Here is a 13050-nt window from a genome sequence, read left to right as displayed (position 1 = left end):
TGTATTTGCCATTTCAGAAGACTAGGCAGCAGATAAATGCAAATACATGGAGGAGCAAAATGGAGGAGCTCCGTGTGAACAGCAAAATCTGCTTCGAGTACAGGGAATCGAGCGTGATGGTCTTCACAGAAACGTGGCTCCATCAAGATATTCCAGACTCCCTCATTCGGCTGGACGGGTTCTCGCTCATCCGAGCGGACAGAACAGAGCTGTCAGGGAAGAGCCGAGGGGGCGGGGTCTGTCTGTTTGTGAATGACAGCTGGTGTAAGAATTACACTGTGAGAGAGACTGTATGCACAGCTGACGTAGAGATGCTGTGCCTGTCTCTAAGACCCCATTACTTGCCGAGGGAGTTCGGAAATGTTTTAATATGTGCGGTGTATGTCCCCCCCAGTGGGAACGCAGCAAGAGCTGCTACTAGAATAGCAGACTGCGTTCACCAACTACTGCAACGTACACCGGGAGCCCCGATTGTGGTTCTCGGGGACTTCAATCACTGCAAATTGGAACTATCTCTCCCTGGATTTGAACAATATGTGACATGCGACACACGACAGAACAGAGTCTTAGATAAATGTTACGGAAATATAAAAAATGCATACACTGCAAAACCACTGCCCCCACTGTCTAACTCTGACCATAACACTGTCCAGCTAATTCCAATCTATAAGACTGTCTTTAAAAGGAGTAAACCACAAACTAAGACAGTGACAGTGTGGGACAAGGACAGCATAGAAACACTTAAAGGGTCTTTTCTTTGCACAGACTGGGACATATTCTCTGATTTGGAGATTGATGAGGCTACAGAAGCAATTACAGACTAGCCTACATTCATTTCTGTGCAGACAATGTGGTTACTAAAAAGGATATTGTTGTGTATCCCAACAACAAGCCTTATATCACCAAGAATGTGAAGGATTGTATTAATAGGAAAAAGCTAGCTTTTAAAAATAATGACAGAGCAGGATTGAAAATGGTGCAAAGAGAACTCAACCAGAGGCTGAGGGAAGCCAGGAAGCATCACAAGGATATCATAGAGCAGACTTTTATGTCAATGGATTCAAAAAAGCTGTGGGACTCTATGAAAGCAATAACAAATATGAACACCACCAAGAAACGCCTCACTACGGATGATGATCTCGGGAAGGCAAATTAACTAAATTACTTCTTTCTCAGATTTGAAAACCACGACTTCTTTGTGGAATCTAATAATGTCATGGGAACTATCTTAACTGATGTAAACTGTAGGATTATAATTGATCCACTCAGGATTCAGTCTATATTTAAACATGTGTGCACTAAAAAATCCACTGGCCCGGACGGCATTTCTGCACTGCTTTTAAAGGCATGTGCAGAAGAGCTTATTCCAGCTTGGTGCCCCATCTTTCAGCGGTCTGTGGACTCGCACACTGTTCCTGCTTTGTGGAAAAAATCCACCATAGTTCCTGTAGCTAAGAAACCGTGCCCAGTTGATAATAATGATTTCAGACCTGTGGCCTTGACTTCAATTGTAATGAAAAGCTTTGAGAAATACATGCTATCTGTGCTTAAAGCGGAGGTCAACTTGGCACTTGACCCATACCAGTTTGCCTATAGGCAAGGGAGGGGCACTGATGATGCCATTAATAGCATCACTCACTTCACTGTCAAGCACTTGGAATGCCCAAAAGCATATGCACGGATCTTATTTATTGATTTTAGCTCGGCTTTTAATACACTTCAACCCCATCTGCTTATTTCTAAACTGAAGCAGATGAGTGTTAATCCTTTTTTAATTAAGTGGTATTTTTCCTTTTTAACCAATCGAAGTCAGCAGGTGAGAGTCAATAACATGCTCTCAGATTGCAAATCTATCAGCACAGGTGCCCCACAGGGTTGTGTGAGCTCCCCGGTCCTTTTTACATTGTACACTAATGACTGTACAAACAGCCACACAGGGAACCTTGTTTTTAAGTTTTCTGACGATACCGCCATCCTTAGTCTACTGCACAAAGACTCCAGCACTTTAGCCTATTTCTCTGAAATAGAAAACTTCGTGCAATGGTGTGATGCTCACTACCTCTCTCTGAATGTTAAAAAAACTAAAGAGTTGGTCCTGGACCCTAGATCAGTAGGGGACCATAGTCCTGTTGTCATACATGACTCCCCCATTGAGCAGGTCAGCTCTTACAAATACCTTGGAGTTCATTTAGATGACACCTTTAGTTGGTATGTGCATGTGGATAACTTGTGTTCTCGTCTACAGCAGAGATTGTACTTTCTACGCAGACTAAGAGTATATGGGGTAGACAAAAATATCATGTTTTTATTCTACCAGGCAGTGCTTGAGAGCTTAATCAGATATGGGATTTCATCATGGTATGGCAACCTCTCCACAAAACTAAAGACTAAGCTTGCTCGCCTAGTAAACACGGCCATGAAGGTCATTGGGAAAAGCGACAATCACACTCTGCAGTCCATGTACGAGCAAACGGTTTTTAGACAAGCCCCGAGGATAGTGAATGACCCCTCCCACATCCTTCACTCAGAGTTTGACCTCCTACCCTCAGGTAGACGATACAGAGTCCCTCGCTGTAAACTCAACCGTTTTAAGAATTATTTTATCCCAACTTCTATCAAATTTCTTAACGAGTCTGTGCAATAACTCTTATAGTGCTCTTACCATGGTGAATTTATGAGGTGTATGTATGTGCTATGTTGTGGGATGAGTGCAATATGTGTTATGTTATGGGATGTGTGCAATACGTGTTATGTTATGGAATATATGCTATGTTATGGGATATGTGCAATGCTGTTGGATTAATATGGCTGAGGTGTATTGTTCTTTTGTTGTTTGTTTTTGTCATTGTGACCGTTAAGGCATTTATGGCGCAGCTACAGTGTCAAGACAAATTTCCCTGAACGGGACAATAAAGTTTATCGTACATACTAAATGTGTTGCCACAAATATTACTTTACCAATACCCCCCCCCTCACAACAAACAAGTAGACATCAGATTACATCTTTTATTCATACAATCTTTAAATCATTGCCCATTATACAAGTTTCATTATTTGTCATGCTCATGTTAGCCCACAGGTTGCATTCGCTGAGAACCTTCCTATGCTCCTCACTCTTTGAGCCTATTGAACCTGGAAGTTAAGCCAACAAACAATTAAAGTGCAGAAATAATTAACACGCCATGAGAAACTGTTCCATATTTAGGTCTGAGAACATCTGAGGCAGACGGTGCTAGGAACTAAATACTTAACTGGCCTAAATGCCCAGTAAAGGTGCGGACGAAGGTGAGGACAAGATCCGAAACCTGACCAAGCTGCTGGTCACCAGCTCCAACCTTGTTCCTGTTCGAAATATGCCAAAACGCAGAGTAACCTGGGGCGGCAAGATGCGCCGACTTGCCCACACTTCTGCTTTCGCGTACCAACCAGCAACAGGAAAAATGCACTTTTTGGCTCAATTTCTTATTTGGTCATACCGACCCCACCCCCACCCAGACATTCAGTCCACGCCTCCCCTGATCAACAGAGGGTTTTTCTGGCAGCTCGGGCCATGTTTCCTCCAAAACCATTCAGGAGGTCGCACTGCACCAGCTCATCGTAACGCCCGCTTCTTAGAAAGCAGAGCAACGAAGTCTTGCATGTCTCCTTGCATGGCTCCGACACATGTCCTTTATGTCTGAAGTACCAGAACTTCTGGAAGGCCCGGTCATCATTGATGAAGGAGTGCATCATCGCATTGTATTCAGAGGGAAACAGATTGGTCAGCCCGTAGGCCTCAGTGGCACGGTACAGCAGTGTCCATTTGGGGTTCTGTTCTGGCCTACTTGGCGTTCCTGGACCGTAGACACGGAAACCTGGGAAGAGAAATTCTTTAAAATCTGGATGTTGCTTGTAAAATGTAAAAGGAGATCATGCAACAATTGTAGGAACTCACCTGGGTTAAGATTAATGTAAGTAGTGGCGCTGGGAGCGATGAATGCCACTCCCAATGGGCGCCTCATCGTAAAACATTTGGAACTCGTCCAAGTGAGTGTGGCGAAAAACTGCCCAGTAACTGTACTTTCATATCTGGGAGGGGGGGGGGGGGGGGAAGAGACATCTTAAAAACATCTTTAACACAATAGGTCACTGACCTTTAAATAATAACGTGTTAACTAAATTAGACACAAAAACCCCACAAGACATCTGATCCAGCCATGCAAACAACGAGGAAGTGAAACAAGCATTGCTCATAATTTGTCGACCATACTTGACCAAAACTATCCTCACATCTGCAAATTATCATATATTATAATAAAAGAGTAGATGGCAAGTACAACAGACAAGTTAGTTATAAACTAATGTTCCAAATTACAGTCAATGGTCTGAAACTGCTGTTGACAGGAAACCACTGCTTAGTGTTACGAACCTCTCAGCCACAGCAGCAAGTAAACAGCACACAGATGTATTGCTACTGTAATTACCTTAACTGCATTATAAATTAGCTACCTGTCCGACTAGCTGTCCGACTAGCCTGCAGAAACAAGGTCGCGGAACCCTGCAGCGTTCCTGTCCTGTCCTGCGGCGGAGACGGCGTGTGTGAAGCTCTCCCTCTGCTCCGCCTTATGAACGGCACAGAGTCAGCTGATTCATCACGTGATACACGTGTTTTTCCTCTTTCTAAATTGTAACACACTGCAGCTGGGTGAGTTGGGTTCATCACTCCGCCCCCCTATTTAGACCAGCATACTTTATGTTCACGCTTTCACAGCAGATACTAATTTAGATGCTGCACCAATTACAGCTTAATCCCCAAAACACCTGCTCAAACTATGCATTTCTTCCTATTCCATTATATATAAATACAAGATAAAGCAGACAAGATCAAAAGTAGGGCGATGGATCAAAGCTATTACATTATTCTTTGAGAAATCTGCAACATGTCATGTGAGATGAGCTTGAAAGTTCATTATTGACCAAACAAACAGATACTAGTAGACCATTTAAGCACTAACATAACTTTGGAGCCATCAGCCCCATCTTGTGGCCTTCACCAGTCAGGTGTAGCTCAGCAATGTAATCAGCTCTTTGAGAACTAGCAAAAAGCCAATATATTTGTCTGAAAACATCCCAGAAATCAGTGCTAATAATTTCAGAACGAGGATTTGTCATAAATATAAAACATTTATTGCATTGGTATTCGCGAATGCGTATAAAAGCATTGTTTCTATACACATTTCTTTGGATCTGTGTCTGTCCGACTCATCACTGAATACAATCCTCATTGGATTCAAAAGCTTATATTTCAGTGAACCATGGTTCAGCCATAATAAAAGAGCACATATGCTTAAGAACATTTATACCTCAAATTTTAAATTATACAAGAAAAGCAATATAATAACCTGTTGTTTGAATTGTGTAGCGAAAGTGGTCTGACATTATTTACAGTGACTGAGCAAATACATGATTGAAGTGAAGATCGAGTGGTTTGATGATAAAAAAAACAACAACATGGCAACAGGAGTGTACAGATTGCTGCGAACGCGTTCACTTGTCTTGCATCTTTTCCAGGATGGGGACGATCATGTCGAACTTGGGTCTCTTGGCTGGGTCTTCGTTCATGCAGAGCCTCATCAGCTTACAGATATGAGGGGAAATCCCCGGTGGAATGGTTGGCCGAAGACCTTCGAGAGCCACCTGAGGACACACAACGTTAGGAACCTGTAAAAGCCTGTGGATATTTTGAAGGTACTGTGTTTGTTGCTGTATTTCAGACAGATAGTTCCCACGTACCTTCATGCCTATCTCCATCTGCGAGAGATCAGCAAAGGGGACCTCTCTGGTAACCAGCTCCCACAGTAGCACCGCAAAGCTCCACATGTCGGCAGACCTCCTGTTGATGTCTTCGGGCCTCTTCTGCAGGGCTGCAAACAAGAGGGACAAGGACGCTCATAAACACCATGAGACAACTCATCTGTTTTTATTCCGTAACACGGGAAACACACCACATGACCGCCGGTTAACTGGGAGTAAATTATACAGTACGGCATGTTCCTTACTAACGTGACTCACGAAGTCTGAGGAGGAAGAAGTAAGGAGGAAGGGCAGGAGAGCAAAGAAAGATAAATACCTTCAGGCGCCATCCATGCCGGAGAGTACATACGACCGGGACACTGGAAGGAGAACTTAGCGTCTGCCATGCTCACTCTGGCTGTCATGTCCTCATCGATCTGCAAATGAACCCCATTTGCTTGTTACCCATCAGACATCTGGCTAGTCATCGATCACTTTCATTGTGTTTTATTGCAATGGCCGTAACAGACTTAAGATCTTTTTTTTTTGTCTATAAATAATGTATAACTTTGGACAGTTAAGCGGTGTCTTACCATGACATGCTTGCTGTTGAGGTAAAGCCGTGAAACCATTGGTTCTAAGGTGTGGAGGAAAGCCATGCCGCTGGCAATGTCCAACGCAAACTTCACTGCTTGGCTTTGGTCGACCACCAGAGCTGTGGAAGAAGAAGAAGACAGTGTCCTTCATCGCCAGTAGCAACCCTCAGCTTTCCGCTTTGAAGCTGAAATTAACTTCATACATGTACATACAAATCCGGGCCACTCCCTCGTAATTGGTCATTTTGATGATAGCAGACTAAGATTTCTTTCGTTGATTAGTTATTTATGAATGACATATTTCCAATAAATCTTTATCATGACAAAGTGGTGTTTTTGTGTGTGATTCTTTCAGGAGATATTTAAGTCAACTAATGGATTCATCAAGTGTTATTTCTTTGGTCAAAGAAAGCCCAACTATAAATGCAAAGTACTCACTAGTGCCCTGGTGCAGTATGTTGAAGAGGGATCCGTATGGCATGTAGTGGGTGATGATGATGGGGTGAGGGGATGGAGGTGCCTGACAGGCGCCGAGAACAGGCAGAATGTTTGGATGAGAAAAAATCCTATGGAGACACGACAGAAAGAGAGAACGCAAATGCTGAAAGTACATAATTATATATTCTTGGAACTTGGATGGCTTTCTTACAAATATATATATATATATTGACAAAAAAAATCACGTTTGTTCTGCATGAGGAAAATCCTTCAAGAAGCCATGCACCACATTTGTATCATCTGTGGCCCTTTAGAGTAAAGCTGACGCTCCGTTTTGCAGTACAAGTCAGATTATATGTTGCCTCTGAATTTTTCAGCATACTGTCATCCTAAGTACTTTTATGTGTGCTTCAATTCTTGAGAGAGGGCAACAACTGGAGCCAACATGAAAGTACGCTGCCAAGTTCTTCCAATTCCACACTCAGCCTTCCTGCTGGGGGTTTATTCTTTGAATTGGCCGGCTCAAAGGTTTCTTCATTTTTCGTCCTATTAAGGATTTGTTGAGTCTTTTTCTGTCACTTAATGAGGGTCTTTGGTTGGACTGATAAGTTTAAAGTTTAAGCATAAGTTGAAAGGCTTTCCTTTATGTTGTTTAATTGACACTGTTGGGTATTACATCATTTCATTCTGTAATTTATTTGGATTAATTAGACCTAGGATGTCTGCTTGTGAGTTTCTCCTTCAGAAACATGCACATAACACCACCGTAATTATGTCAATAATGATTCACTGGATGCAGAGGTCCTTATGGGGGCCCTGCCCAACCTGTCTTAACATGCCGGTATGTCTTGGCTTGACATTTCTGTTCTTGCTTCAACAAAACAAAAAGGCACAGCTTTTTGCCAATAACATGGTGCAAAAGAAAAACACATAACACACAAACTGATACATTATCAACATTAGAGGATTCAAAATAAGGTTTGATTTCTACTATAATTGAATTAAAAAAGGTATGAAATGCAACAATTTCCTAAAAAATGAAACAAAAACTAAACAAAAGAAGGGAAAGAAAGAAAGTTTGTTAAAAATGTTCATATGAATTGTGAATGTGTGATTGGAATGTCTTTTATTTTACTTTAACCATGTTCCCTCACATACATGTACCAATATACCCACTTACACTACCAAGGGACAACAATGGAAATAAGCCAAAGGCCTTTTTTGTGTTTTCCTTTTGACACAATGTACATATGTTTGCTTATCTTTGTACATGTATCAATAAAGAATTTCAATCAATCATATTCTCGTTTCTTCTTTTTTCGCTGAGTTCTGGTCTCTTCTGGCATTTGGACCCCACACGGAGGTCTAACCAACAACCAATAAGCAGGGCTTGCAGCCCTTTCTCATTCTTTCTCAGCTGCCAACAACCATTTCATCCACAACCCATTTCCTTGACAACAACTAAACTCCTCTTCTCGTTGCATAAGAATCGTGCAGCACGTCCTAAAACTTCCCTTTGACCACAGCGACCTCAATGACCACCAATCAAATCAAATCCGTCTTCGCATTAGCACCAAGCAAACCAGAGCTTGATAGTCAGTCAAAACGCTCATAAACTGTCTATGGCTCAGACAAACAGGCTCTGAAGAGACTCGAACAGCAGAACCAAATTTACTAGGCTCAGTTTATGCAAGCAAACAGATCGACAGCACGTGATCGCGTGAAGCCCATGAAAGAAACCCGATATTCTAAACACCATCACTGCGTGGTTGGAAGACTCGTGTGTAAATTACCTGAGTTTCGGATGCTCCTCGTTGAAGTCTCTGCTCTTCCTGGTGGTCCAGTCTCTCACCTGAAGCACCTTCACTATGATCTCATCCCCTTGCCACCGACCCTGCCATAACTGCAGACGGAGCACATGGTCAAGGAACAGACTTATTCTAAGAAAGGAATTCTAACCAATTCAGCTGGGGCCTAAACTAATGGGGATCTTTTTTTTAATCAATAAATATATAAATAAACCGGGGGAAGTGAAAATAAATTAAAGAGGGACTGTGAAAGCAGCAAACGGAGAGTGCAACTTACCTCTCCAGACTGGTTTTCATTGATCTTCGCCAGGAGAGAAAGCTGCTTATAATCAATACCAGCCTGCTTGTTGAGGGTGCCATTACCTGAGAGAGAGCCAAAATATGAATCATCCAAAATCCTGATTCGATATGAGGATTTGCTCCTTTCTACGAAGTGAACGTTACTCACGAGGTCGTGTTCGCATGGTGCCCTTCCAGAAAGTTTCCTTATAGGGTACTTTGGTCATATTCTGACCCAGTTTCTCTGCCTTTTCTACATACAAGAAGTAACAATCATAAAAAAAAATGCAACGTAATGATTTACTTTTACTTATAGGGTGTTAAAATGCCCATAAATGATCTCTGACCTTCAAGCAGCTGTCTTAGGTGAGGCTTGGCCTTGTCCAGAGGTGTCTGTCCATACCTGTTACATACACACACCTGGGCACCACTGGTCACCAAGTCCTAACACAAGGGGGTCATGCTATGTTATGCACAGGTGACATAGACATTTCTCCCCAGAAGAGGGCATGTTCAGCCAACAGATTCCCCTCTATGAAGAGTCTGTGGTTGTACTGTACTGTACCTCTGCCACTTCGTCTTGGCCCCAGAAGCAGGCGTAGTGGAGCGGCGTGTTCCCGTGCTCGTTGACCGTGTTGGGGTCGGCTTTGCACTGGATCAGCTGCTCGTTCACAGGTCAGAACAGTGAGAAAACTGAAAACAAACAGAAAGTACTCAGGTTGTAACCGCAGTGCGTTTACCTTCGCCACGATGTCCCTGTGGCCGTGACTGGCGGCGAGATGCAACGGGGTGTCGTCTCCGCGGTTCATCACGTTGATGCGAGCGCCTCTCATGATGAGCATGTCGACCACGCCGCTCCTCCCTTCCCTGCAGGCCCAGTGGAGGGGGCTGAAGCCGTGATCGTCACTGAAACACAGACATACCGAGAGTTAATGGAGGTCTAATGAGATTGTTTGGACAACTGAGCGCATACCAGCTCGCAAAATACTATCTGTGTGGTTCCCTCTGACACTCAGGTTCTCACAACCACTACCTACCAATCTTTATTTAGACTTAAGCACATGCTTCCTCGTGCAGCCAGCAGCCTTTACCCATCTGATGGGCCTAGTGATAAATATGTCTGTGCAAGCTGGAACATAACAGCATACATTGCACTGCTGCAGTCTCCGAGGAGCCAAGCTGTCACCTATGTGCTACCGGCCCCTTCACCCGAGTGACTCCTTTACATTAGCTGACCCCGGGGCAGCTGCCGGGGCTTTTCTCGCAAGTCCCCGCAAAGCCACAAACCTCCTACACCCGGTTTAACAATAAACCTCGAGTACAGCCTGTAGGACACAGCCGCTGCACTAGCTTGCACTAAAGTGAAGTAGCGGTATGTCACATTCTCTGACAATCCGGATCCAGAACTGTGGACGGTCTGACCGACCCTGTGTGCTATAAAAAGTACAGAGCGGAAAATACACAGTGGAATCCTCAGCTACACATTCTCGGAGAGTCTCCCTCTCTCTCTTCTTCCCTGTGTTTTCCTGTCAGACACACACACACACACACACACACACACACACACACACGCAGTTCCTGTGGGAGAACTGAAATAGCATTTAATGTCTCAGTGGACTCACTCTCCACTTCCTAATTTCTGCATCAAAGATGGCGGGAAAGCACATTTTCCCACCAACGTAAAACACGTATTACACTTTAATGGACACTGAAGAAAAGAAAGGACTGGTTCACACCATCTCCTCCCCACACACACATACACAGTTGAGTCAATGGCTAAAGCAGGCCTCCAGCATAATGACTGGTGTCTCAGATGTTTATGTGGGCCTGCAGCTCGCTGCCTGAGAAGCTCTGTCAGCGAGGGCCTGGCCCTGTATGGAGTTGAACAGAGGAAATGGCCTTGGCTGTTGCGTGGTTGGCTAGCAGCTCTGCAGCCCTCAAAGTCAACGTCAACAAACTGCACATATATGGCCTGGCCCAAGAATGAGATAACCGGGGACTTTAGCTGGGACGTCTCGTAGCCCCTTTCTGGCAGGGAGATTATGTAAACAGGCACAAGTGCTCTATAAATAGCCCCCAAATGAAATAAAATGTAATAAGGCTGCAACTTGTGATAATTAGAGGTTCATCTACTATTTGAGATTCATTACTTTAACAACAGAAATTGAGGGGAAAAAAAGGCGTCCACCAAGAAAACAGGGTGGCATCTTCAGTAAACTCCAAATAATTATATGATTATCATACTTGCTTTTGATACATTTTCTGTACACCAACTAGAAGTCTGTATGTGCCTTTAAGTCTGGTGTCGGATGGGTTTTAGGTTATATTCCGTTCCGTCTGAGCCATTTACGTCACCGCTCAACCTCCATGAATCACCCACCGCTTTCATACACACACACACACACACACACACACACACACACACACACACACACACACACACAGTTTTGGGGGATGACATCATAACAGAGAAATCCAAGAAGAAGAAAAAAAGGGAAACAACTGGACTGGAATTACGAACGCTGCTTGATGTTCGGCAGTGTGCGGCGAGAGCTTGTGCAGGGAGAGCACAATATGGAAACTATTTGACCACCTCTAATGTGCCAAGGGCTGCTTTGTATGCACACACACACACACACACACACACACACACACACACACACACACACACACACACAGACGTCACACACCATACCAAATGTGGTGCTTTTGCTGTGAAGTCAACTCCATTCATTAGAAGAGCAATTTGCCTTTTCACAGACTTCATGACAGCCCAGAGAGATGAGAGTCATCATCAGAGCTCCGTGGACGGGAGTGGACGCGTACAGATACGTCTGCTTACCCCAAGTTGAGGTCATTCTCCGTGTTGTCCAACCACAGGCGGACAGCAACGGAGTTCCCTTCCCGACACTGTGTGAAGATGTCATCCATGGTCGCCTCTCTTGCCTTTTATGCTCTTTCAGTCTCTTTTGAGATCAGGAACATGCAGCCTGCCAAAAAAAAGGTGTAAAACGAAGACTTCTTATATTCAAAGTTTGTGTTTGCCATGCATTGTACATTCCCCAGACAGGTAAACGGACATCACTCACTTGAGTCTAGGTTGACTAGGTTGTGTTTATTCCCTCATGTGTAAGAAGACTGACTGTACTTTATATACATTTATTTACAACATTCATTCTAATAGTAAACTAATAGCCTACTGATTAAATGTATATTTTACACTATCTGCTGCTCAAAGAGCCCAAGCAGCCAGACAGAGTCCACTGGACTGAAATTAGGAAGTGCTTAAATAGCTGTACAGCTCCACATTTCCCCTCTGAGCTCCTGCGTGGATATCGGATGGGCTGGCCTATTGGTTCACTTTGACTTCTATTGTTAAAAAAAAGTCAAAGTGAAGTTGGAGAACTAAACTTCTCAACCACAATGGAAACCTAAAGTAAAACACATAGAAAAACCGTTCCCGGATCTCTTACCAGCTGCGAATCGATCGGTTTTGTCGGTCAGTTCCTTTCCCCCCCGATACTCCCTCGTCTTCCCAAAATTAAGTGCAGAGAAATAGTCGGGCTGAGTCCACGCCCCGCTCCTCCGACTTGATGTGGGCTACTGGTGGTGAGAAGTTAGAGGAGCTCTGCTACTGGCAGCCCACGTCCCGGGACGCTGACTCTACGGCGCCCCCTGCTGGAGGCAATGCATCGATGCTACGTCTAACGGCACAACTGCAGGGGACGAAAATATCGGTCAGGTGTGGCGGCGGAGGAATGTACCTCCGGAGGAAAGCAATAAATAAAATTAAATAAACATAAATTAAAAATATTATTATTATATATTGATGGATCAACTGTAATGTGTCACTCATATACCTACAGGAACTACATATTTGTGATAAATATGCATGGATATGAAAAAAAAAGAACGACCCGGAAATCTAACTGCTAATCAAATTACTGTCATCACATTATAGATCTGTGAGTCATAACTCATATTGGAGCCCTGGCCAATACTCGATTTTTCAGCCATTCATGAAATATTTTACATGTGCTCTCCTGGTGACATGTCAAAATGTCTTTAGTGAACAAGGCCTATACACATAGTACTGATTAGAAGATTTCAGTAAAAAAAAAAAAAGGAAAAAAAAGTGTCAGTGCCACCTAGTGGCC

At 43.6% G+C, this 13050-nt stretch overlaps 1 protein-coding gene and 1 long non-coding RNA gene across 2 annotated transcripts; both read right to left on the bottom strand.

The window, feature by feature from the left end:
- Window positions 1–3036: 3036 nt before the first annotated feature.
- LOC311025459 lies at window positions 3037–4622 on the bottom strand. Its single transcript, XR_014598378.1, has 3 exons — window positions 4489–4622; window positions 3935–4068; window positions 3037–3854 (listed from the first exon to the last, which is right to left on the bottom strand). It is a non-coding gene; the product is annotated as an uncharacterized lncRNA (long non-coding RNA).
- A 535-nt stretch (window positions 4623–5157) lies between these two features.
- On the bottom strand, window positions 5158–12516 carry ilk (integrin-linked kinase). Its single transcript, XM_084029454.1, has 13 exons — window positions 12367–12516; window positions 11736–11883; window positions 9634–9799; window positions 9459–9554; window positions 9241–9337; window positions 9063–9146; window positions 8892–8977; window positions 8600–8709; window positions 6807–6934; window positions 6366–6487; window positions 6110–6209; window positions 5773–5903; window positions 5158–5676 (listed from the first exon to the last, which is right to left on the bottom strand). The coding sequence occupies exons 2-13, from the start codon at window positions 11822–11824 to the stop codon at window positions 5527–5529; spliced, it is 1359 nt and encodes a 452-aa protein (XP_083885580.1). The 5' UTR covers window positions 11825–11883; window positions 12367–12516; the 3' UTR covers window positions 5158–5526.
- Between the last annotated feature and the right edge of the window lie 534 nt (window positions 12517–13050).

Source organism: Eutrigla gurnardus (assembly GCF_963514095.1).
Source record: "Eutrigla gurnardus genome assembly, chromosome: 15".
Classification (NCBI taxonomy): domain Eukaryota; kingdom Metazoa; phylum Chordata; class Actinopteri; order Perciformes; family Triglidae; genus Eutrigla; species Eutrigla gurnardus.
The sequence above is the reverse complement of the archived record's forward strand: the minus strand, read 5'-3'. Positions and strand labels throughout refer to the sequence as shown.

Coding starts and splice junctions, on each gene's coding strand:
- ilk (XM_084029454.1), bottom strand. CDS start 11,824: ATGGATGACATCTTCACACAGTGTCGGGAAGGGAACTCCGTTGCTGTC. Junction 9,555..9,633: donor ACAGGGACATCGTGGCGAAG/GTAAACGCACTG, acceptor GTGAACGAGCAG/CTGATCCAGTGCAAAGCCGA. Junction 6,210..6,365: donor TCAACAGCAAGCATGTCATG/GTAAGACACCGC, acceptor GTTCATTTGCAG/ATCGATGAGGACATGACAGC.